Source organism: Vombatus ursinus, unplaced genomic scaffold, assembly GCF_900497805.2.
Source record: "Vombatus ursinus unplaced genomic scaffold, bare-nosed wombat genome assembly UNPS02014794.1, whole genome shotgun sequence".
Lineage (NCBI taxonomy): Eukaryota > Metazoa > Chordata > Mammalia > Diprotodontia > Vombatidae > Vombatus > Vombatus ursinus.
In genome coordinates this window covers 1,705,833-1,732,111 of record NW_020954572.1, presented here as the reverse complement: position 1 = coordinate 1,732,111, position 26,279 = coordinate 1,705,833, and the positions used below count along the sequence as shown (strand labels likewise).

General features: G+C 37.4%; 1 protein-coding gene across 2 annotated transcripts in view; it reads left to right on the top strand.

Annotated features, from left to right (window-relative positions):
* Positions 1–26,279, top strand: part of UNC79 (unc-79 homolog, NALCN channel complex subunit) — a 285,579-nt gene that overhangs the window by 50,486 nt on the left and 208,814 nt on the right. For both annotated transcript variants that reach the window (XM_027869844.1, XM_027869843.1), the window contains exons 8-11: positions 7,777–7,805; positions 12,540–12,778; positions 13,804–13,975; positions 22,776–23,006. In XM_027869844.1, the coding sequence (XP_027725645.1) occupies positions 7,777–7,805; positions 12,540–12,778; positions 13,804–13,975; positions 22,776–23,006 (671 nt within the window). The remainder of the gene's footprint in view (positions 1–7,776; positions 7,806–12,539; positions 12,779–13,803; positions 13,976–22,775; positions 23,007–26,279) is intronic.

The window sequence follows — 26,279 nt, the reverse complement described above, 5'->3', positions numbered from 1 at the left end:
AACCTCCTCATTTTCATCTTTTTTCATTAGTTTCTTTGAAATACTTGACCTTTTGTTCTTCCAAATGAATTTTTTTCTAACTCAGTAAAATAATTTTTTTGGTAATTTATTTGGGATGGCATTAAAAAAATAGGTTAGATGAAATTGCCATTTTCATTATATTGGCTTTGCCTACCCATGAATAATTAATATTTCTCCAATTATTTAAATCTGAATTTATTTGTATAAAGAATATTTTACAATTATGTTCCTGTAGTTTCTGGATGTATTTTGGCAGGTATACTCCCAGGTACTTTATACTGTCTACAGTTATTTTAAATAAGACATCTCTTACTGTCTCTTCTTGCAGTGTTTTGTTGGTGATATATAAAAATGCTTATTATTTATGTAGGTTTATTTCATATCCCACTATTTTCCTAAAATTATTAATTGTTTTAACTAACTTTTTAGTTGAATCTTTAGGAAATTCCAAATATATCATCATGTCATCTGCAAAAAGAGATAGTTTATTACCTTATTTCCTATTCTGATTAGTTCAATTTCTTTTCTTCTCTTATTACTATTGCTAGCATTTCTAAAACAATATTGAATAATCTTGGTGACACATAATTTCCCTTTTTATCTCTTTTAATTAAATATATTTTAACTTTAACTTTGTTTGAGATCATGATTGCTACCTGTATTTTGTTGTTGTTGTTGTTGTTTTTTACACTGGCTGAAGCATAATAAATGCTACTCCAGCTCTTTACTTTAAATTTGTGTGTATCAATCATTTCTAATTATATTTCTTGTAAGATACATATTGTTGGATTTTGATATTTAATCCATTCTGCTTTTCATTTCCATTTTATGGGTGAGTTCATCCCATTCACATTTAAAGTTATAATTACTAGTTGCCTGTTTCCTCAACCATATTTTTCCTCACTATTAATCCTTCTCACCCTACTTATCTTATCTCTTCTCACACATCTAATTTGCTTCTAACCACTTCCTTCCCTTCTATTCCTTAATCAACCCACCTGTCTAAGCGTTGCTCTCTTATCCTCTTTCCCCACCCTCCAAAAATCCCTTCTTTATCCTATTCCTTCACCCTCTTATTTCCTTATAAATTTAGAAGACTTTTATGCCCTTCTTTAACCAGTTACACTGTTAGATTTCCCCACTACCAGTCCTCTACCCCTTCCTGCTTCCACTGGGACAGCTCTTTCATGCATGCCTCATTTGTATAATTACTCCATTTGGCCTCTCTCTACCCAATTTTATTTCTTAGAATCATCCCATCATACTCAACCCCAGTCCTTTTATCAATGTATGCTCTTTCAAGTTACCCAAGTAATGATAATAATCTTAAGAGTACAGATAACATTTTCCCATATAAGAAGTAAACAGTTCAACATATTGAATCCCTTATAATTGGTCTTTAATGCTTACCTTATGTTTCTCCTTGATCTTATATGTCATATTTTCCATTGAGTTCAGGTCTTTTTGTCACAAATAAACGGCCAGTGTTTTTCATGCAGGATTATACTCAGCTTAGTTAGGTAAGTTTTTCTTGGTTTCAAGTCCATCTCCTTTTTCTCCAAAATTTAATGTTCCAAGCCCTTCAGTCTTTTTAATGTAGAAGCTACTAGATCTTGTGTTATCCTGACTATACCTCTACAGTATTTAAATAGGCTTTTTTTTCTTGTTGCTTTTAGTATTTTCTCCTTAACCTTGGAGCTTCAAACCTTGGCTATAATATTCCTGTAAGTTTTCATCAAAGAGATCTCTTTCAGGTGGTGATTGATGGATTTTTTAAATTTCATTTTTACCTTCCCATTCTAGTACTTCAGGACAATTTTCCTTATAATTTCTTGTGATATTGTATCTAGACTTTTTTTTAACCATCACAACTTTCAGATACTCCACCAATTCTTATATTATCTCTTCTTAATCTGTTTTCCAGATCAGTTGTTTTTCTTATGAGATGTTTCCCATTCTCTTCTATTTTTTCATTTTTAAGATTTTGTTTTATTATTTCTTGGTGTCTTATAAAATCATTCACTTCCCCTTGCCCAATTCTAGTTTTTAGGGAATTATTTTATTCTTTAAGTTTTTGGATCTCTTTTTTTAACTGGTTGACAATTTTCATAATTTTCTTGATTTTTTTGGATTGCTCTTATTTTTTTCCCTAACTTCCTAAACCTCTTTCATTTGATTTTTAAAGTCCTTTTTAAAATCTTCCAAGAACTCTTTTTGGGCTTGTGACCATTTGACATTTTTATTTGAGACAGGAGTGTTGTGTTTTTGTTTTTCGTTTTTTTAGTTTCACTATCTTCTTCTGAGTATAAACCCAGATTTTCTCTGTCCCCATAGTAGCAATCTATGATTGGGTTCTTACTCCTTTGCTTTCTCATTGTTATCATTATTATTAGTAGAGCTTATTATTACAGTCAAGTTCTAATCCTGAGGTGTGGGGGATGATGCCTCATGTTTCAGGTTTTACTTCTGTCTGGTATCCCAACCTCAGCCATTCCACTCTATCCTTGAGCTATGGCTAGGGTTCCCAGGACACACAATCACTGCAAACTCTCTTGCTCCCTGCAATCCCTCTCAAGGCTATGAACTTCAACTCATCCCTTTGCCCTGGAACCTAAACCATAACCAGGGCTTCTGCTGTTCTGTCAGTGCTCCCAGCCAGCAGGGTCCCTGACCCTTTGCTACTGTGCTAACATGCCTGTGTGCTTGCTCCTCCTTGCTCTCACACCCCTTGACTGTGTCTGGTCAGCAGACATATATGCCTGGCATCTAGCAACTGTGGAGGGTCCTTTAATCTTCTCCTGCTTGGCTGTATGACCCCACACTGTCCTTGAGGTGGAAGTTTCTGCTGCTGAGGCTGCCACCAGCCCTTGGGGTTTGTTTGTTGATTCTGCAGAATCTGCCTAGAGGTGTTTGCACTTCAATTGGACTAGACCTCTGCCCCTGGAGGTCAGTTTTCCTTAGGGTCTCCCAAGTTGTTTTAGGAAGACTTTATCCCAATTTTTAATTATTTCTGCTGCTCAAAATTCCCTTTGATAAGGGACAGCTAGGTGGCGCAGTGGATAGAGCTCCAGCCTTGGAGTCAGGAGAACCTGAGCTCAAATCCAGCTTCAGACATAGAACATTTACTAGCTGTGTGACCCTGGTTAAGTCACTTAACCCTGATTGCCCATCAAAAAAAAAAGCAAAAAAAATTCCCTTTGAGGCAATATTTTTATATGTTTGTGGGAGAATTTCAGAGAGCCCGGTGTTTCCCTTCTTATTCTGCCATCTTCCCAGAATCCTCTATTGATTTAAGTTTATTTTTAAAAGAAAATTCAGGACCCATAAGAAGTGAAGATGAGGAGGGAGAGTATTCCAGCATGGTGGACAGATGGTACAAAGGCCTGGAGAATAGATATGGAGTATTGTTTGCAAGGAACAGCAAGTAGACAGTGAAGATGGATCATAGAATATGTGAAGGCAAGTAAAGAAAAAGAAGACTGGAAAAGTGGGAAGGGGTTAGGTTGTGAAAAGCTTCAAATGCTAAGCAGAAGGATTTATATTTGATTCTGGAAGTAATAGGGAGCCACTGGAGTTAACTGAAAAAGGAGAAATAACGAAGGCAAATCTATGCTTTAGGGAAATCATTTTAACAACATAGTACAATATGGATTGGAATGAGGAGAGGTTTGAGGTAGGGAAGCTATTGTAATGATTAAAACTGGAGATGCTGAGGGTCTGAACCAGAATGGCAGCTGTGTGAATGCAGAGAAGGGGATATACATGAGAGATATTTGTGGACTGAGTGAGAATGAAGAATTGAAGATGGCATTGAGTCTTGAGAATCTGGGGAGGATGATAATACTGTCAACAATACTAGGGAAGCTTGGAAGACAGGAGATTTTTGGTAGAAAAAAATTGAGTTCTGTTTTAGACATATTGACTTTGAGAGGCCTACCATATATCCAGTTCAAAATGTCCAAAGGGCAGTTGATGATGTGGAGGTGAAGCTGAGGGGAGAGACTAGGGAGGTATATATAGTCTGGTAATTTTTTACATCGTGCTATGTGTGAGAAACAAAGAGAAGGTCAGTTTGACTGGACTGCAAAGGGTAGGAACGGGGTGGGTAATATTTAAAGAGGCTAAAAAGATTGGCAGGATTCAGGTTGGAAAGGGCTTTAAATGATAAACAGAAGAGTTTTTATTGAGCTTAAAGGCAATTGGGAGCCACTAGAGTTTATTGAGAGTAGAGTTGTGTGGTTTGTCCTTTGTTCTCGAAGAGGACCATGATATCAGGAAGATGATGCCATGAGAATAGGGTAATGATATGTTTATATCTACACTTAACTAAAATATACGTTGGGAGCTGTTTGTAGGATGAATGGTAGTGAGGAGAGACTTGAGGCAGGAAGGCTAGTGCAAAGGCTCTTGTCTCATAGTTGCCAATGCAATACTTAGGCTGTTCTATCTGTTATTCATCAATTGATCTATGTGACCAATCTACCTCCTTTCCTGGTCATATATACTTTTGATTATTATGTCTTTTATTAGTATCTTGCCATGTACTAGTCATACTTGGTAGTATGGCATAGCCCACTTATACCATGTGTCTTTGGGTCACCTGAAAATTTGATTATTCTGTGACTTAGTATTCTCTACAGCATCATGGAGGCAATATTGGTTAAAAAGATGGTCTTTGCATTATGCTGCTTCTCCAAACATACAATTCAATTTTCTTCTACTATTTTATTGTGGGCCCATATAATTTTCTAATTTCAATCCTTGTTTAAGCTACTATGCATATTGATGGAATTACTCAAGGCACTGCCCATTAAATGCATGTCATGATCTTAACAATGCACATTTTTCATCTATTTGGTTTTTTTCTCCCTCTGGATTGCTAAATGATCTCCTTTGAAAGGCTGTAGATCTCATTGAGTCTGCTCTATAGTGTTATGCAGCTTGGTGCAATCAGTACAGTGTTATTTGCAAACTGGAGCATCTGGAGAAGCTTATCATCTTCAGGGAATCTTTCTTTTCTCGGACTTCCCATACCAGATCCTCCATGGTCGAAACAATCATCACTGACTAGTATATATCTCCCCATTTTATGCCTTACTTGGTATTGATACTCTATTGTTGAACAGAGTTCTCTGTGGTTGCCTCTATCATGGAATCTTATATAATTCTAAGAAAAACATGGGAAGTACCTGTTTGGAATAGAGCCTTTAAGGTGGTCTTTTATTCTGCCAAGGTAATATTTTTGGGGCATAAGTAACAAATAAACAAACATAAGGGGATCTTACATTCTCTAAATTTCTCAATTATATGACTATAAAAATGCAATTTGCCATAGAATATCTTCCCAAAAAGTCTTCCTGTTCCCTTCTGAATTTTTCCTCAGAGTAGGAATCAAAATATACCATTCCCACAAAGATTTTATATAAATGAGAAAGTAGACATATGGATTGGTAGTTGATTTTTTTTCTTGGTTATATTTTTTTAGGGATAAAAACACCACCTCTGATCTTTTCCATTGTTTTAGAATACCTTCTTTAAGGTGTCTTGAAAAGTATTGGGGGCTATTTTGTGGATTTATCTGTTTCATGGTTCATCATGGATAACCATCACTTTCCTATAGTCCCTTATTACTAATTATTCATTACCCATATTACTACCCACCCACTGCTAGATCTTGAGTGCAACTGTATTACTTTGTGATTCTTCTTAGAGATTCATTCTGCAAACTATCCTTTTTCTATGCCTATTTTTTGCTCCTTCCCTTGGCTACACAGAGGTTTCAAGGAAAGCTATCTTTAAGTCAGCCTTTTAAATTCCTTCTTGATTCCTAATAGTCACTGATGGAGCTAAATAGGGGTTAGCAGTTAGCATTAAAGAACCATTGACCAGAAAAGTTTTCCATATGGACAAATGACTTATGAAATTTTTGGTGCTGCTAATGCTCTCATTGAGATAGTATAGAGCTCAGGTCACTCAGAATGAATACACACACACCCACCCACACACACACACACACACACACCCCTCCCCTAAATCTGGTGATGCGTATGTGAACTGAGTTATCCAAACAGAATGGTAGTTGACTTAAGGTGGTAAAAAATAAACCTTGGAAAACATTTCCCAGCAACCCCTCCTGCAATCATTGCTACTCCTCCAGTTCTTGCCATTCTATTGAAGGTCGGGTTAGGATGGAGTAGGACAAGAGAGTATACTGAGAAACTTTCCTAATGTGTGTAGTGATTAGTCTGGCTTTCACTGGCAAAGCCATATGTACACTTTATTTAGGTATAGTGATCCTTTACCAATTCCATTATCTAGAGATAACTGCTGTTTTAAAGAGAATATGGTAGAGAAAGATAATTGGTATAGTCAATAAAGAATTCTGTACAAATAAATCAGTAAAACTGTTTATTTGGGTTTGCATAAATAAAATAACCAGTGGATGAATTAACTTTCAGTTTTTTGATAAGTTGTTGTGATATTCCTTCTCTGAAGTCCTCCTCCAAAGCATTATTATTATTAATATTTAAATTACCATGGCATTGCTAATGGAGCCCAACCTATGCCAGACCCTACTAAGCAGGAGAGGCTTTGAGTACGGGCCTGTCGTCAGAGTATCAGTCTTGCTAAATTTGGAGGCACTTATCATCAGAAGGTTGGCCACAAGGTAATGAAACTTTTGGGTCACACCAAGTTATAAAGACTCTTTATTATGACTTGTTAGTATTGGGATCTTTGTGTTTTTTGTAGGTACCAAAGATGTGCCCACAACTGATGAAATGACAGAATTTTTAGGTTATTGAAGTAGAAGTGGTGTTATTGTGTAGATGTAGGTGCATAGTCTAAAGCTCTACTGTTATACTTTATACTAACCTCACATATAAATATATATATATATATATATATATATGTATCTAGAAAGCCAGTGACATTTTATTGGCATATTCATTAACTAGGAGAGTAGTTCTCAAATATGTGATCTGAGGAACCCTAAGATTCTTTCAGAGGATCCACAAGTTAAAACTGGTTTCATAATAATGCTGAGATATCTATCTATCTATCTAACTATCTATCTATCTATCTATGACATAATTATGCTGAGACAGTAAATATAGATAGATATAAACCATATAAACAAAAACTGTTTGGGAGGTCCTCAATATTTTTAAGAATCTAAAGGGGCCCTGAGATCAAGAAGTTTGAGAACTGCTGAACTACAATAATGCTTTAAAAGAAAAAAAATTGAATGAAAAAGCATTTATTAATCTATACTACTATATGATAGGTACTATGCTTACACTTCTATTCTAAACAGATCTCCTGGATTTACTTCATCTAAAACCACTTCAATTCCTTAAGGTCCCTAATGCCTCTAATTTTTAATTAGAGGATAATATTTGTACTACCTACCTCACAGGGTTGTTATGAATATCATTTGAGATAATATATGCAGAAACAAGTACTATATAAAGGTAAGGTATTATGATAATGATGAAGCTGATGGTTATGCTGCATGCTACTGGCCACTGATGAAAAAGAGCTCTAAGACTGCTTTGTGGCCCATTGAGGGACTACTTGGGCCTAAAGATACAGGCCAAGATGAAGTAGATATCCATATTGGAGACTTATAAGAATACAGATTTCTATGACCAGTTCCAGAGGTAACTTTATACTAAGTTTGTTTTCTCCCCTGAATGCCCTTGGTGAGATGGGCTTTCTTTCTCTGTTGATGTTTTGTATACCTTCCCCTTACAGCTGAAATATCTGCTATATGTCAGAAAAAGGTAAGACCAAACCATCTGTGTGGTGAGGCATGACTTTCTGTGTTTGTTTCATAATCTCATTCCATGAACATGTGCCTCATTTCTATGCCATGGTCTCTAAAATGTTTATGTGATCATAATTTGTGAAGGGGGAAAAAGTGATTTAGCATGCAAGATTGCTTACTTTTCATATGGCCAGTGTTCTCAGCCCTGATCTTGCTAATCCATCCTGCACAGTGTGCTTGATAATAATAGAGACTATGTGTAATCAACCCAAAATGATGGGATAAGGAATTAGTTTAAAAACAAAACAAAACACTCCACCAAAATACCTGAACAGTGATAAAATCAATGTAAAGCCTAAATTTACTGAAATGGTGCAACTTTCATGCTAAAAAGACTTTATGGTGATGGTGGGGAGGGGGTATGTACTAAAATATATGTGCACAAAATATACTAATCCTGTTTCTATGCATAGAAGATAGTCATTTATTTGTTAAGCTAAATGATTAACATGACCTCCTTGCCCCAAAACTCTCTCTCTTTTTTAAGACTGCCTTCAACCATGAGTTTCTCTGTCTTTTCCATCTTTTTTCTTTATCTAATACTTATTTGAGTAGAATAAGGGAACAAGAGAGGCAATATATTGTTGTAGAAAGAATACTAATCTGAGCCAGGAGATCTGTTTCTGATTTTGATCTTGGCTCTGTCACTAACTAGAGGTGGCAGATTGGAAACAGAGCTCCAAAGGTAACAGGTAGTATAATGCGTGGTAGGCTTATATGCTTATAAACCCAGAGTGAGAAAGAGAAAACAAAGATGCTAAGCAGAAAGGAAAACTGGAAGGAAGAAGGTGGTCTTGAAAGTCAGAGTGGGAAAACATACATATTGGGGAAAAGAAGGGATTCAAGAGTCAAGGGACATCTCAGATTTGAAAGAAGTAATTTTGGGCAAGAGTAGACACCATTTACTAGAAAAGGAAAAAGATAGATGTTTCTATCAGACTATTAAGAGAGACAAAGACTTTGGGAAATAGGTCTGAGTCTGTCCCTAGTTACATAACTTCCATTATTTGAAAGCCTGACTCTGGTATGGAAAATGCAAGAATACAAAGCTAAACATCTTGTGTGATGGTCAAAGTTTAATTCAAACCTTTGTTTTAATATGATTGTTTCCTATAAGCAATGCAGTACCTCTTGTTGATCCTAGGCAATAAATGGCTTGTTATCCTTCCTTTCCTTTCAGCACCACTCTGTCATCTCCCTTCCATAAGTACCTTCATGTACTTATGCTATGTCTCATACATATAGCTCCCTTTAGCCCTCAGCTCCTGCCAAGACTAAAAAGCAGGTTGTTAAATTAATCCTAAACTGAGGACCTAAAATGTGTTCCTTCCCAGGGGCATTTACATTTGACTAGGATAGACTTGAATTTACCTATATTTAGAGAATTTCAGGCCCCAGCTGGTGAGGAAGGTGATGGGGGTGTAAATGGAGACCCTGAAGTCCGTACTGGTAGGAAAGTGGTTTCCACACCTACTACTAAGACAAGACCTAACAATATTTCTTGAAACGATGGAATCTCTCTCAGTCAATACCCCATTTTCATACCCTCTATCTCTGGAATGTATTTCCTCCCTTCTATTTGAGGTTTGTAACCAGTTCTCCTTTGGAGGAGTCTCCTTATCCCTATTTTGTGCTACTGCCTTTGAGTGTTCCTGTGGTTCTTATTGCCACGTTATTTAGGACCTCCCATAGAGAACTGAAGAGAATGGAAATAGCTTGCTTGGAGCAGCCAGTCAGTTAAGGTCACCCATAGTGCAGCAAAACTTTTGGAAGTGTCCTTGGATGCTGTTTAAAGATAAGGGTGGAATGAAAATCTCCTGTTTTGAAGTTGAACAAAAATACTTTTCTGGTTGTTTTTAAAAGGGTGGACACATAAACTGCAATGATGCGGACTGTAGTCCCTGTGTATTTTAGTAGGTGATCTTTCTAAAGAGGTCAGGGCAAAAAATCCATCACTCCTTGGTGATAAAGCTCCAGGAGCCCAACTAAGCTTTGAAGAACAGACCAGACAGTCCTGGTTCTTACGTGCCAGTATTTGCATGAAAGAAAACTTACTTGAATGGAAAATAAATATATATTTACATATTAACACACATGAGAGGCAGTGTAAGTGGATACAGAGACGACCTCAGAGTCAAAACTTGTAGCCTCTTAATGCGTCCTGGTTTTGTATCTCTGAACCATCACTTAAACTCTCTAGGCAACTCTTTAAGACTGCCACTTGCACATCAGGTGCTGACTTCCAAAAACAGGTGGAAGGGGTAGTTCCCTTACCAATATTTCTCTATGTAATAAAATCACCTGACTGGTAAAAAAAAAAAAAGTATACACATATGCACCTATCTGAACATATTCATCCAAAGTTGCATTTTGGAATGTATATTTAAATAAATATAAAATACAGCAATATAAGATATATATATGTGTATAGACACACGTTTAAAATTAATTTCTGACCATGTGAATAAGCGTGAAGGGGTAGGGGTCCAGCAAATGGGAAGTCCAAGCTTGGAGCATGCGCAGTATTGCACCTTTGCCTTCTGGGCCAGGGTCAGGAAGGCGGAGCGTCGGGGCTGTGCTGGCCAATCACAGGCTGGGGTTGCGGGCAACTTCTGGTACCGAGTCCAGGCTTTGGTAGTAGCTCTAAGCCCCCCTCCAAGAGCAAACAAAAATACGCACAGTCGTCCCTGGGAGTCTGCAGAGCCGAGCACTTGCGCATGTGCGTGTGGCCAGTAACGCTGCGGCAAAGCGCACGTGGACAATTTTACCCAAAGTCCTCCAGTGCTGAGCGCGGGCTGAGGCGGTCGCCCTGGGCCGCGGTGTCAGAAGGGCCTAGCCAGGGACCGGTGTTTGCCGCCTGCGGCGGCCTGGCCAAGAACGGAGACATTTGTCACCAGAAGGCAGTCCATCAGGGGATAAATGTTTTGTTTTGGCCCTCAAAACTCGCGGAGTATGGAAGAAATAGGATCTGTATCTGGGGGTGCGGGTGGTGAAGCCCCACTACTGATGAGATCTGTCAATAGGCTTTGATTATTACTTTATGCCAGGCACTGAGGGTGCAAAGACATGAGAAAGTTCCAGTCCGCATAGAGACAATAGAAGCGTACAGAAATATAGAAACACAAAATTGATACAAGATGATTCTGCAAGGAAGGCACTAACAGCTGGGGCAGGGGCGGGAGAAGAAGGCCTCGTGAAAAATGTTGTTTGATTTCCCAATAAGACCAGGGGGTGAAACAAGGCTGCATGTTTTCACCACTATTACTCAATATAATACTAGAAATGTTAGCTTTAGCAATAAGAGAAGAAAAAGAAATTGAAGGAATTAGAGTAAGCAAGGAGGAAACAAAGCTATTGCTCTTTGCAGGTGATATGATGGTATACTTAGAGAATCCTAGAGAATCAACTAAGAAACTACTTGAAATAATTGACAACTTTAGCAAACTTGCAGGATATAAAATAAACCTGCGTAAATCATCAGCATTTCTATGTATTACTAACAGCCCAGAAGCAAGAGATAGAAAGAGAAATTCCATTTAAAATAACTGTAGACAATATAGAATATTTGGGAGTTTATTTTCCAAGACAAACCCAGCAATTATATGAACACAATTACAAACACTTTTCACACAAATAAAGTCAAATCTGAATAATTGGAAAAATACCAGTTGCTCATGGGTAGGCTGAGCTAATATAATAAAAATGACAGTTCTACCAAAAATATTGCTTGACCTTTATGAGTGTCAAAGGAGGGTAAGTGGAGGTGAGAAGACAGAGCATTCCAGGCTTGGGGAACAGCTTGTACACAGGCACATATAATAGAATGCCATGTACGAGGAAGAGTAAGAAGCCCAGCTTGACTCCACCATAGAATTCATGAAGGAGCATAATGTGTCCTAAGACTGGAAAGGTATGTTAAGGCCACTTGTGAAAGACTTTAACTTCCAAAGAATTTTATTTTTGACTCTAGAGGTGATAAGTAGGGAGCTACCAGATTTTATTGGTAAGAGGAGTGACGTGGCTGCACTGGGCTTTAGGAAAATCACTTTGGCAGCTGTGTGAATCATGGTTTGGAGTGTGCAAAGAAGAGTCAAAGAGGCCAATTAAGAAGCTACTTCAGAAGTTCCTATGCTAGAGGTGAAGACAATTTGTACTAGAGTGGGAGAGAAGGGGACTTATGCCAAAGATGTAGTAGAAGTAGAAATAACAAGATTTGGCTATTCAGATGAATTATAATATGGAGTCAGGGAATAATATGGAAGTTTCAAACCTGGGTGATTGGAGGAATGGTGGAGTCCTCAACAGAAATAGGGAAGTTCAGAAAAAGTGTGGGTTTTGGGGAAAAGATATTCATGCCTCTTTCTAATATAAGATTATTGAGGTATGCTTAGAGAGAGCTTTGAAGCACAGTTGATATTTAAAGGTTTTGCTTTCTTTTGTTTTTTAGATATTTAGAGTTTTAAAACATTTCTCTTTTTGACCTTTTGATTCTATTAGACCAATAGAAAACATTTTGGATCATTTCATCATTATTGAAAGCTAACTGGTTACAGAGAACCTTGCTTTCAAATGCTAATTTCCGTTTTCAAGAATCCTGATACATTTGCCTGGCCCATTAAGTTCCCATTTGTTCCATTTTTTAATTAAATTTACATTGGTCATTTAATTTTAAAAATTTCTTTGCTTTCAGAACTGCAGCTCTCATGTGAGGAGGGCTGTTGTCACCTGCTTCTCAGCAGGGTGCTGTGGTCGCCATGGAAATAGGCCTGTCCGGTACTGCAAAAGGTGCCATTCAAACCACCATAGCAATGAAGTTGGGTCGACAGGAGCCACAGCAGAGACCCACCTGTATCAGACATCACCTCCACCAATCAACACAAGGGAATGTGGGGCTGAGGAACTTGTATGCACAGTGGAGGCTGTGATTAGGTAATGAGACAGACTGCAGAGTTGCTGGCCTTAACCTTGGGTTGCCTCTTATCTGCAAATAAGCATGTGTAGATGCTGATGCACCAGCTTTTTGCAGTGTTTGTATCTGATGAGATGCATCTCTGTTTTGAGCCTATTTCCTTGGAAATTAAAAAAACAGCATCTCTTAAATAAATAAATGTAAATACTTTCCTTTATTCATTTTTTTCACTGCATGGGTCAGAAAATGTGTTGCTCCTCTTTCACACCTTTTGGGGATATATGTTCTGTATTCCCATTCTCAATCAACTTTAAAGAAAATTAACCTCCTGCCTCCCCTCGTAGTCTTATATGTATCTACAGCATTCATGCAATTAAAGACAGGGGAAGGAGGCTTTGGATCCTATGGAAAGAACTTGTAAACAGAACTGGGGTTTTGTTTAGCTTCCATCACTCCAATGACTTTCCTATGTGTTTTGAGGGGAGTCACTTCTCTGTGTCTTAGTTTTTCAATTTATAAAATAGAGGTGTTGTACAATACAGATGAAATGAGTTCCCTCCTACTGAAAGTGTTAAAGGTGAGGCTAAATGGCCACTTGTTTAGGGTGTTGTAGAGAGGATTCATGTTTTACATTATCATAGATTTATTGTTGGAAGGGATCCTATAAGTGATCGAATCCATTCTCCTTATTTTATAAATGAGGACACCAAGACCTAGAAAGGCCATAGGCTCACAGGTTTATAAATACAGAACTGGAAGGGATAACACACTATTTGGTTAAATCCCCATCTTTTTACAGATAAAGAAACTAGCATCTCCTTAGGATGTTAAAAGATTGCCCAAGGTCCCACAGGTATTACATGGCAGAGCCAGGATTTGTACCCATATCCTTTGACTCTAAATGCATTGCTTTTTCCATTGTACCAGACTGATCTCTGAGGTTTAAACCAATACTTAGGTTTCATGGCTGTCCCTGCATAATTCATTATCTACCATTTGTTTCCAGACTATTTGATATGAAACTCCCCCATTTTTTTTTTTACAGCTTGCTGAAGGAAGCTGAATTTCATGCTGAGCAGAGGGAATATGAACTAAACCGTCGAAGACAAATGGGACTTTCCTCTTCCCACCACTCCTTGGATAACACTGACTTTGATAACAAAGATGATGATAAACATGACCAACGACTGCTCAGCCAATTTGGAATATGGTTCTTAGTAAGGGCATATATCTCTATCTCTATCTCTATGTGTGTACCTTTTTTTAAAAAAAAAAAAACCACCACTATCTTCCAAGGCATTTCTCATTATGAGATTCCACAGATGAGGAATTTTGTTTTTGTACGTTTCTGTTTTTTCAATGTTGGCTGGGTAATGTAGTAAAATGGAGAGGAAACAATAAGCATAAGGTATGGTTCTGTATGATGGTTGTAATGTACCTCTTGGCACACAACCAAACATTGACATTGGCAGGATATAATGTTTTACTTCTGGTTTTAGTACAGTACAGGCAGTGGCACGGGACCTGACATTCATCTACATGCAAATATTCTTGATAGTTCAGGTCCTAGGGAGCTTTTGGTAGGTTTGTGGTTATTTTGATGACTGTTTCTACACATGGCCCAGCATATGGATTCCAGGACAATTGAATCATCTTGTTTGGCCTTGTTAATGAATAATCAGACAGTAGTGTGGTTGATTTAGCCACAACAGTTTTGAACAGCCTGAGTGGCCCCAGGAACTAAACTCACAATTTCTCCTGAGATGTGTGTGATAGTCAGTGATGATCAGGTCTCATGGCTGGAAGAAAGAATACAGACACAGCTTGGATGGTCATGGCAAGCACAAGTTTTATTGTTTAGTAATATGCTATTAGGAAAGCATCATGGTACAGTAGGAAAAATAAGATACTGTATCAGAAGACCTGAGCTCAATTCCTAGCTCAGGCACTTAGTAGGGGAAGTCACTTCAACCATATGAGCATCAATTTCCTCATCTGTTAAATGGAGATAACAATATTTGCTGAGTAGCTAAGTGGTACAGTGGATAGAGTGCCAGGCCTGGAATCAGGAAGACTTGAGTTCAGATCCAGCCACAGACACTTCCTATCTGTGTGACCCTGGGCCAGTCACTTAACCCTGTTTGCCTCAGTTCCTCATCTGTACAATGAACTGGAGAAGGAAATGGCAAATCACTCTCATCTTTGCCAGAAAAATCCCAAATGGGGTCACGAAGAGTTGGACATGACTGAAAAGCAACTTTACATATGTATATACAATATTTGCTACTTCGCAGGGTTGTTATGAGAAAAATACTTTGCAAAACTTAACGTGCTAGAGATATTTGGACTACTATTGCTACTTTAGTCTAAGACTCTGTATATAGGGCCTCTAATCAGAGTCTTGGTTTTGGGGGTGGGGCGAGAAATAGCTCTGATCCACAGAATTCCTGGCCTTATAAACATCCCCCTTACATCAGGCTATTTACAGTTATATTTAAAAAAAAAAACAAGCCTTATTGAGATATTTCATTGCTTGAGCCTAAATGCTTTTCTTTTTTGTAAGGATCAGGAATGAAAAAGGGACTGTGGATATCTTTTATTCAGGTGGAAATAGAAGCCAGGGGGCCTAACCCCTTTCAAGGCAGTGAAGCGCTTTTTTCATTGGATTAAAAGTGGAGTAATACAGGGGACCAAAGAGGAAAGTTAGCTACTAAGGACTATTAAATCAAGAACCACCCAAATATCCAAGACTTACATGAAATGGCATCCTGTTGTGGATATGGCATAGCTATCCATGAGCAGAGATTCACACAGTGAGCTGATTTTTTCTATTTAGTAGTGTTTTCACATCATTCATATTCCTTTAAAATTATTTACCAAATTGGCATTTCAAACTTGATTTTGTTATATTCCTTGTATGGGAACATTAGCCAACATATACTGATGTAATTAGAGTGTTTGTTGAGGTTGGGGGTAATATTTTCCTGTGGAAAAAGAAATGGGGTCCAAATGGATTCAAACCCAGTATAAACAAAGGGCTAGCCAGAAAAGGGGGAAGGGTAAGAATCACATAGTTTTTAGACCATCTATAAACATGAACTTAGTTGTGGGTACTTTAGATGTGAGATCCTTGTTCAGTGACCAATGAATGGATAGTCTATTGGAGAAACTTATTCGTATCAGTCATGACATTTTCTTTATAAATGAAACCAGAGGACAAAAAGAAGTAGCAGCAAAATGAAAAGAGGGATACTAGGTTCTCCTTGGAGAAGCAGTTAAGGAATTGGCAGAGTTGGTTTTATTGTGTATCTAAAGGCAAGAGTAAACATTATTTCATGGGATACTCAGTTATCTCATAGTGCAGTAATCATGTTAAGCATTTGCAAAAAGACCACCCTGAATAAAATTGAGCCTTATGTGCTAGTATTAGTTGCAAAGGATGAGAAGGTAGAGAAATTCAATGAAGAGCTCAATAAGACCTTCCAAATGAAATCATTGTATGTATTATTGTTGGTAACTTCAATGCAGTGGCAGATAACAAGGTAGATATTATGGGGTAATAGTGAAAAATATATTGAAAAACATAGTTTATGAGAAAATAAGACTAGCCAAATGCTGATAAAATGTGCTGAAACCTCATGCCTATATATCATGAATAGTTTAAGAAATTCATAAAGAAGAGAATTGGGAAGTTCTGGACATGGTGAGCACTGAATAACTTCACCTAAATTGAAACTGATTACAGTCTAACAGTTAGGAAATGATTGGTTACCAATATGGGACCAACCTCCAAATTGCTGTGTGTGTTTATCATTTTATTATTAATTATTACCATTAATAATGGCCCTTGCATTTTTGCTGTGCTTTAAAGTTTACAAAGCCTTTTATATACATTATCTAATTTGATCCTTTTACAACAACCCTGTTTCAGCAAAGATTAAAAATAAAGATCAAGTTGCAATCACAGAATTTCAGAGCTGGAAGTGAAAGTCTCCAGGTAGAATAATTCCTGCCTGGCCTATTTTACCAAACTATTGACATCAAAAAAGGGTATTGTATAAAAGAAAAAAAACATCAACATGGAAGATCACCATTTACTAAGGAAATTTTATCAATATAAATCAGTTGCCAAAATGAATAAAGTAAAAGAAATTGTATGAATGAGCTAGTGTTAGCCCACAGAAACGCTGGTTTGGAATATAAACTTGTTTGTAAAATCTTACAAAGGGGACTGGTGTGAGAGTATAAGCAACATCACCTCATAAAACAGTGAGAATCAGGGAAAAACAAGTTTACCGAAATATGAAACTAGAAGAACAGATAAAAAATGGAAAAAAATCTATAAAGAATCCTATAATAGACCTTTTCTCTATTATGGAGATACCACATTTGGACTCTTAACATCACAGCTTCCCAAAATGGGAAGAGGAGCAAGATGGGGAATGGCTTGATGTCTCAGTGGATAGTGTCCTGTACCTAGAGTCAGGAAGAAGAGTTCAAATCCAGCCTTTAACACCTACTAGCTCTGTGACTTTGAGCAAGTCAATTACCCGCTGTCTGCCTTAATTTCCTCATTTGTAAATTAGGGATAACGATAACACCCACCTCTGAGGGTTGTTGTGAGGATCAAATGAAATAATATTTGTAAAATGCAAGTTATTATATATAGAAGTTGTCCCTGAGGCAGCCAACACAGTTCTGAGGTCACAGATAGCACTTCATAGTAAAGAGAGACCAAACTCTTGAGGGAGAAGGAGGAAATCACAAGGTTTTTTTTTATGTGTATGTTGTTTTTAATAGACCTGTACTTTCATTGATATAGGAAGTTTCTGATGAGGAAACTTACTTTACCAATGCAGGTCAACACCTGCTCTGTAACTTACACTTTTAGACTGTTGCCTAGGTCGCTGAGAGGTTAAGTGACTTTTCAAAGGCACCACAGCCAATATATCATAGGTGGGACTTGAACCCAGGTGTTCCTGACTGAGCCCATCTCTCTTAATGGTGTACCACACTGCCTCTTCAAGCGTTAATAGTACTGAAAAAGAATAACAAAATATCAGTAATTAAGACCTATAGGTCTACTTAACTTCCTCTACAAAACTCTTATAAGAAAGAATACTTGATGAAGGTATGAGATGGGAACAGGAAGGCTTTCATAAATAATATTCTACAGAGTTCCACATCTTTATAGTTATTCGATTTACTGAAAGGAATAGAGAATTTGGTTGAGCAAAATGCTAATTTAAACACGTCTCCAAGAAGATGTGTCCTCTCTATATGTTAAAATCATTCAAAAATTCTTGAAATATAGAACAACAGAACACACTTTGCTTGATGACCCCATAATAGGAATATCAAATGAGGCATGAGAGAGACACGCTTTCCAAAGAGGCCATCTAATCTAACCACCTTATTTAAAGATGGGGAAACTGTGGCCTAGAAAGGTCCAGGGATTTGCCCCAGGTCAGCCAACTAGTGACACTACATGAAATTTGAATGGAGATCCTTGCTGCAGTGCTCTTTTCGCTGCACCACAATGCCTCTTTAAGACCTATGCGCTGATTACATTAAACATTGTTTCCTAAGTTTGAGAGCTTAGCACAGCATTTCATAAAAGAAAAAAAAAAGCGGATGAAAAATGTCTATTGTTCAAACTATGTTATATATTTGGAGGATCAGCCCAGAGGGCTGGTCCATATTGATACATATTTTGGACAAACAGAGTAAATGGACAATGAGCAATGTCTAGAACTGAAGAGGAAGCAAGTGAGCTGAATGGCATTTTGGAATTTGTACTTGGAATTTGCACTATTTTAAAAAAACCAAAATTCAAATTTCATCCTGGAGCAAAAGCCCTTCTTTTCCAACATCACTATTCTTCTAGTATTGTCGTATGTCTATGAAACATATAATGCCATGGCCTCCAAAGACTTAAAGGTATGGGTCAACCAGAGAGCACTGGATAAACATAGAACACATGAATAGGCTATAGCATATTAACAATTAAGAATTGCATAAGGGAAAGGTGTATAAATTATGTAATCAGAGATATGTATGACAGGAAAAAGAGATGGGTTGGCCCTGTAGCAAAAACTTTATTAGTGTCTGTACAATATCATAGGACCTAGAAATAGGTCCTCAACAGTTTAGTTGGATCTCCTTTGGAGAATTTATAGTGAAACATGGTCAGAAGTCAAATAGGATGAAACTGTGTGGATAGGTTACATTATGCACTATTGGACAGAATATACACATTGATGAGACCACAGATCCATCAAAGTGCGGAAGTATGGAAATATCAGTAATCCTCATAATGTTATACAGCAATGAATCTTGAACCACTGTAACCTTGAAAGAAGCAAAATTATCAATGTAACTTATGTGTTCTTATCTTATGCCTTGCTTGATATTACTAAACAGAGGTTCATTGATCAAAGTTTTTTTTCTGTTGTCTTTCAATGAATCTGTTGTGATTTGATTGTATTCATGGGAGACATCTTGCTAGGGGAGACTTAAATCAGGCCTTTATTACTAAATCAAATGCTTTTATAGACTAATAAATAATAAGCACTGTGGGAACTTGCATTCTATGGACATTTCAGTCAGTTATGTGACTTTAGAATGATGTGATATAGAATGATGTCTTTGAAAGCCTACTATTTCCCTTCTTTTGTATTCATCAGGAATACTCACAATACTTGTTTATGTTATTCTCATAAAACTTTGAGATGGCAAAATAAGTGTATGGAGGTTGTTAACATTTTCTTGAATCTCTTTTAATGGCAGTAATAAAGTGTTTAATTTTTATTATTAAATAATATATAAGCAAGGAGACTTATACTCAACAAAAATTTTGCCATGGTTGTGAAGGCTCTGCATTGCAGAATTTAAATGGGAGAGGGATTCTCTAGAAATGGTAAGATTTCCCCCAGATGCTCCTAATTGAGGATGACATTCTGATTACTTGAAACCATAGAACATTGCAGAGCTTTCTCAGAGAGATTCAGAATTACTCAGAAGAGTTCTGCCTAACATACATAACTGGAAAAAGCAAGTGGATGTAAAGATGTATATCTTCCCACACTTGGAATTGCCAGAGATCTCAAGTCAGTGAACATAGGATTCTAATTAGAGTCAAAGGGTCAGAGGCCAGGGCATCATAATCTGCACTGTCTGGGTGAGTGATTCTGACTAGTCTTAGAACAAGGGTTCTTAATGTTTTTTTGTGTCATGGCCCCTTTTGGCAGTCTGATAAAGCCTGTGGATCCCTTCTTTAAATAATGTTTTTAAATGCATAAAACAAAGGAAATCAATCATATGACAATACTAAAAATGATCAAATATCAAAATATTTTAAAAAAGAAAATAAATTCATGGATACCAGGTTAAGAATTTTTGTGTAAAGATAGGTATGTATAAATGGCTATAGATGCCAATTATAACTGAGCTATGAAATATCCCTCTGCAACATGACTTCTGAAAAAAAGGCTCCCTGTGTACGTAGATCTTATTGCCTTCGCTCCTGGATGAGAGTCATAAGATGTAACTAGATTTAGGTCATATAAAAGTTACAGTTGCAACAACTCAGTGGATGGTAAATGTAAAGTCCTTGAGGGCAAAGATATTGCCATTTTTATCTTTGCGTCTCCAGTACATTGTCCGTGTCAGGTACTGTGTCGTTTACTAGGCTCTTACTGAATTGAATTGAACCCAAGAAGTGGAACAAGAACTGGATTTGCAGTCAGGAGTCATCTGGAGTTACGCTTCCTCATTACTAGAAGTGTGGCCTTGGACAAGTCATTTAATCTCTTTGAGTCAGTTTCCTAATTTATAACAGGATAATAATACTTATTTAACCTATCTCACAGGGCTGTACTTTGCAAACTGAAAAAAAAATGAGCTCTTATTTTATGTAACCACTTTAGTCAGGATGAGGTATTCAGGCTTGCACAAGAAAGCATTGACTCACTGGTACAAAGACCTTAGGATCATAGGATCATGTAGACTAACTCCCTGATTTTATAGATGATGAGATTTAGACTCCAAGGGGTGAAGTGACTTATTTGCCCAAACTCACATAGGCAGTAAATAATAGGATTTGGATCAGGTGCTCTGACTCAAAATACAATAATTTTATTGTATCTTGAAGTTAAACCAAGTGAAAAGTGACCAGAGGATCTGATTCTGAGACAGGCCTAAATAAAACCAATTCAGTGATTTAGGCATGGAGTTGAAATGCAGTAAGACACTCATAGATTATGAAATGCCATAAAGACAACTGTACTAGTTACAAAAGATAAAGAAATGATACAATTCCTAAGGTTTAAAAAAATACCTATTTAGATAAAATGTCTACTTTTTGTTTCCATATTCTCTATGGCAGTTGGCTATGTTGTCAGAAAGATATTCTTACAGGCCAATAACAATTCCCCTAAAACCTTTGACACTCATTCCCCATAGGCTGGGCCTTTTACGCCTCAAACAGCAAGTTACACAAACCAATGATGATCTCAAGAACAGAGAGTAACTTTCATACCTCCTTAAAGGGAAACCAGCCTATCCTATATATAACACTGGTGCTGGTTGAACTACCAAGCTATTTGGAGATGCTCCAAATTTCACTGGTATAGGTACTATGCTGGATTACCTTCAAAGGCCTGATAGACCTTAGGTAAAAGTGTGGTTCTTCTGAAGAAGGTTGATTAATGATGCAGTGAGGGTGGAAAAGTGTGGCATGAACCAATCAATGACAACAGCTCCAAGAATCACTGGGTATCCTTAGGCTTTTAGGAGGTTTGCTAGCTGAGAATAGCATTGACCTTGTGGGAGTATCCTTTGGATGTCTTGAAGAGAGAAAATCTTGTTGGTATACATATAGTCTGTCTGTTCTTCCCACCCCATTCCCTTAAATATGATATATTTAAAAGGAAAAAAATGTGGATATGCAATGAAATATTCTAGCAATTATAGGTTGCATTAAGGTTTTATATGAGCCAAATTTAGAGAAAAAGTGTCATATTCAATATGGCATGTGTCCCAATAATTTGATTTCTAGGAAGTTGAAGATAGACTTCTCTAGTTTGGTATATACCTTGTACTGTTGGAGGTGGGCCAGGACTATTCACACAAGTGCAGCTTGATAGACTGGATCTGGAGAATGGATACAGTGCCTCGAAGGAAGACAATTACCTATCAATATAGCAAGTCTCAGAAGCAATGACTGGGGTCATTTCTAGAAGGGTTAGTGAGTTAGTCATTACTAATTAAAGTGATTATTCGTTTCCAAGGACTGTGCTCTTTTTTGTCAGGTGCTTTTTTTTAATGAATAGTTTAGAACTTTCAGGAAAAGCCCTGTTATGGAAGGGGACAATCTGACCAGGTTTAAAGCAGGGGTTCTTAACCTGGAGTCCACAGATCTGTAAGGGGTCCGTGGATAAATTTCAGAGTATCCATGATCTTGGATAGGAAAATATTTTCATAACTATATTTCAGTAGTTGATTTGTAATCCTATATATTTTATTTTGTGCATTTAAACATATTCTGAGAAGAGGTCCATCGTCTTCACTAGATTGCCAAAGGAGTTTGCGACACAAAAAGGTTAGGAACCCCTACTTTACAATGACCTACCCAACCCGGGAGGTTTGGATGGTATGTGGGAAGTCTTTGGGAAGAGCTTGTGGCTGGATGCCTCTATCAGGGTTAGGAGTGGGACCTTTCTAAAGTCCTTGGGATGAGGGTGGGAATTAGTAAAGGAGCGTTGGTTGGGACTCTGACAATCTTTTTGTGTAATACAGAATAATATTTTTAATGAGAAATCAGACTTAGATAGTATTTTGTTAACCTTAAAGCACTATATAAATGTGAATTATTATTATTATTATTAGTTCAGTGGAACTGCCTACTCTAAATGGATTATTAGACATATCTGTTTCCCCACCCTGAATTTAAATGTAATAGTAAGTACATATTGATTGATTGTATCTGACTTTGGGTTCATGTTTGCTGTTTTGCAGGTGAGTCTTTGTACCCCTAGTGAGAATACACCTACTGAAAGCTTAGCCAGGCTGGTTAGCATGGTCTTTCAGTGGTTCCACTCCACAGCTTACATGATGGATGATGAAGTCGGAAGCTTAGTGGAAAAGCTGAAACCTCAGTTTGTCACCAAGTGGTTGAAGACCGTGTGTGATGTTCGCTTTGATGTCATGGTCATGTGCCTGCTTCCAAAACCGATGGAATTTGCCAGGGTAAGAAGAGAGACCCATAACTTGCACTGGGAGTAAAATGAGGCTGTGGTTAAAGACCAAAACCCAAAGCAAAAAATTAGTGTTTTTATTGTTTCAACAGATGGACCTCTCTTTGATTATTTTATGCCAGGGAATAAGAATAATAATAATAATAACAAGTGATATTTATATAGTGCTTAAAGGTTTGCAAAGCACTTTATAGTGTAGTATTTCATCTCAGCTTCACATTGGTTCTGTGAGGTTGATACTATAGGTATTTTTAATCCCATTTTACAAATGAGAAACCTGAGACTCAGGGTAGTTAAGTGACTTCCTCATGCCATGCAGGTAGTAAATGTTTGAAGTAGAATTTGAACCCATGTCTTTCTGACTGCCCAGCTATTCTGTCCATGAGTTTGGTAATGATATTTGCGGTGGTGTGCACTGATTTTACTTCAAAATATATTTTTGTGGGAGAGAGAAGGGGAGAATGCAATAGAATTCATAGAACTGCTGAAGCCAGTCAGGAATGTTATCTTTTCTTAATTATTGGTTACTTCTCAAAAAAAACCGAAACATTCCTCAATCCACAGTGCCCAAACTCAAGCTTTTTCTGGATGCTGTTGAGCCAGGGACGCATGGGTAGGTATATCCCTAAGATGAGATATGTATTCTTCAAAATAGAGGGGTGTCCAACAGGTTGATCTCAGTGGATTAACTGATCAAGATCCACATACCCCATGGAGATTTGAAATGTTGGTTTGGGAAAGCATGTGAATTTCAAGTAATTCAAAACCAGACACTTCCAACCCATCTTCCTCTTTGCAACTGCAGGGATCTGAAATTCTGGTATTACTAATTCCCATTGATTAAAAGAGAAGGTGTAGTTAGAGACTAATGACATTCCTCCTTCCTTGAAGCTTGCTGGTAGGATTTCTCTGTGAGTCTTCCATTTCACCTTACACACTGTAAGCCTTTAAATGAAGAGCAGAGTGGCTCTTCACCATAAAAAGACAGATACTCATTTTGTACATCTTTAGGGGCATAAGTCCTCAGTTTCTGTTTATGACCAAACTAGAGAGGTGGCAACTGCCAGGAGCAGGATTTGGCTAAAATACATGAAATAAAGATAAATGATTTTTCTAGAAATCAATCATAAAGTTAAAAGTGACTTCAGAAGTTATTGAGTCCAACTTGAAGTATCAATGCTCTATTACATCTCTGATCGTTTTGTTGTTTAGTGTCCATTTGAAGGCCTCCTGTGATTGGGAGCTCACTGTATTATGGATTAAGCCATTCTACTGTTCAACAGCTCTGTTAGAAAGTTCTTTCACAACCTGCCTTCCCCAAATTTCCACCAAGTGATTGTTGTTCTACTCTTTGGTGCTAAGCAAAATAAATTTAATCCTTCTTCCACGTGGGAGCCCTCTAAATACTTGAAAACTGTAATGTCCTCCATAGGTCTTGTCTTCTCTAGGGTAAAAACATCATCAATTTTTCAACCATTTATTTATTATATGATGTGATTTTAGCCCTTCACCATCCTGCTCACCCTCCTTTAGATGTGCTTGTCCATGATCCTTTGAAAATATGATTCCCAGAACTGAAGAGAGTCAGAATATTTTAGAAATGAAAGCGACCTCAGTTGTCATCTAGGCGAGGGGTGTGAGCTAGGGTGGGACAAAACTACTGAGTACAGAACTGCCTACTGCTTCTATTTCTGTACTTTCAGGCCAAGCTGAACAAGTCAAATACCTCTCCCATGTCACAACATTTCAAAGACTTACAGATAATTTGCATATTTTCTCCTAAGTTTTCTCTAGGGTAAATATCCCCATTTCTTTCAAATGATCTGCATATGTTACGTTCTTTAAGCTCTTCACTATCCTGGTTGTCCTGCTCTGGACTCCCTCCAGTTTCTTAAGGTCCTTAAAATATGGTACCCAGCATTGAACACATTACTCCAAATGTGGTCTAACTAGGGCAGGGAACAGTGAAATCACCACCCCCCCTTCTTGAATGCAGTGCCTTTCCTAATGGAGCCAAAGTTTGCATTCACTTTTTTTGGCTGCTGTATCAAAATGTTGACTCGTATTAAGCTTATAGCCAATAATTCAATTATTTTATCTTCTTAAATTCAGTTAATCTAATCTTTTGAGATTTTTTTAGCTACTGAATCAAATAGTTTTTCATTATTACTTAATTTAAATGCTCCTTGAACCTGTTTGCATCTTTTACTGTCATCATCACCACAATACCTCCTTTATAATGACCTCTATCCTACTTCTGTTGGTTAAGGGGCGAGTTTCTTATGTTCACAATCTGCTCTATGTTTTCAGATTTCTGGTTCAGTTCATGCAATCCTTTTTATCCTCTCCATAGCAAGTACTTCTTACCAGACTGACCTTGGGTAAGTCAATTAACCTCTCAGGGCTTCAGTTTCCTCACCTACAAAATGAGAACATTGGACTAGATGTCCGAGGGTCCTTCCAGCTCTAGGTCTGTGATTTGGTCAGCTCTGAGTTTATAACCTATGGTATCCCATGTGACTGGGAACATTTCAGCATGTATGCCAAGAATCTCTACCTTTCATTTCAGTTAGATCCCGATAAATACCTATGCCTTTGAGATCGTAGATCTGTTGAAGTTCCAAATATTTATAATCTTACCTTTGTCTATAAGTATTTGAGGCAGTTTATAGACTGAAAAGTAGAGTAAAAGAAGGCACTTTAAAGATAAAAACAGAACAGAAACCATCTGTGTGAAGCAGAAAGAGTAAGTTTCTATTTGGTTCAGTGCATTAACTGTTGTAACTTTTAATTCAGAGACTCTCACAGCCCAAAGATTCTGAATACATTTTGGAAATTTTCCCCTTCACTTGGCTTGGGCAAACCAACCTAGAAAACTTGGGAAAATCACTAAACTAAACTAAGATTGATTCACCATCTATAGAGAATCTCTCTTCTGGTTTGATTGTGTGCTGGATATACTCCATGTAAGTGGCAAAAACCTTTAGCATATGTCTCCGTTTTTTAGGGATTAAACATAACTATCTCTATTATATTTTTCAAAGAATCTTGAACAATTTAAAAATATGCATGGGAGAGACATTTTGTAGGAGAGTCTTTGTGATAATAAGAAAAAGTTTCTTTGATTTTTGCTTCTCTAAGGTTTCATAAAGTAGGCTGCCTCTGTTCTTAAACTGCCCCCATTTCTTGCTAATACTACTGTCCTATCCTTTTCTGGAAACCTCCATATCCCATTTTGGAAACTTCCGTGCCTCATCCACATACA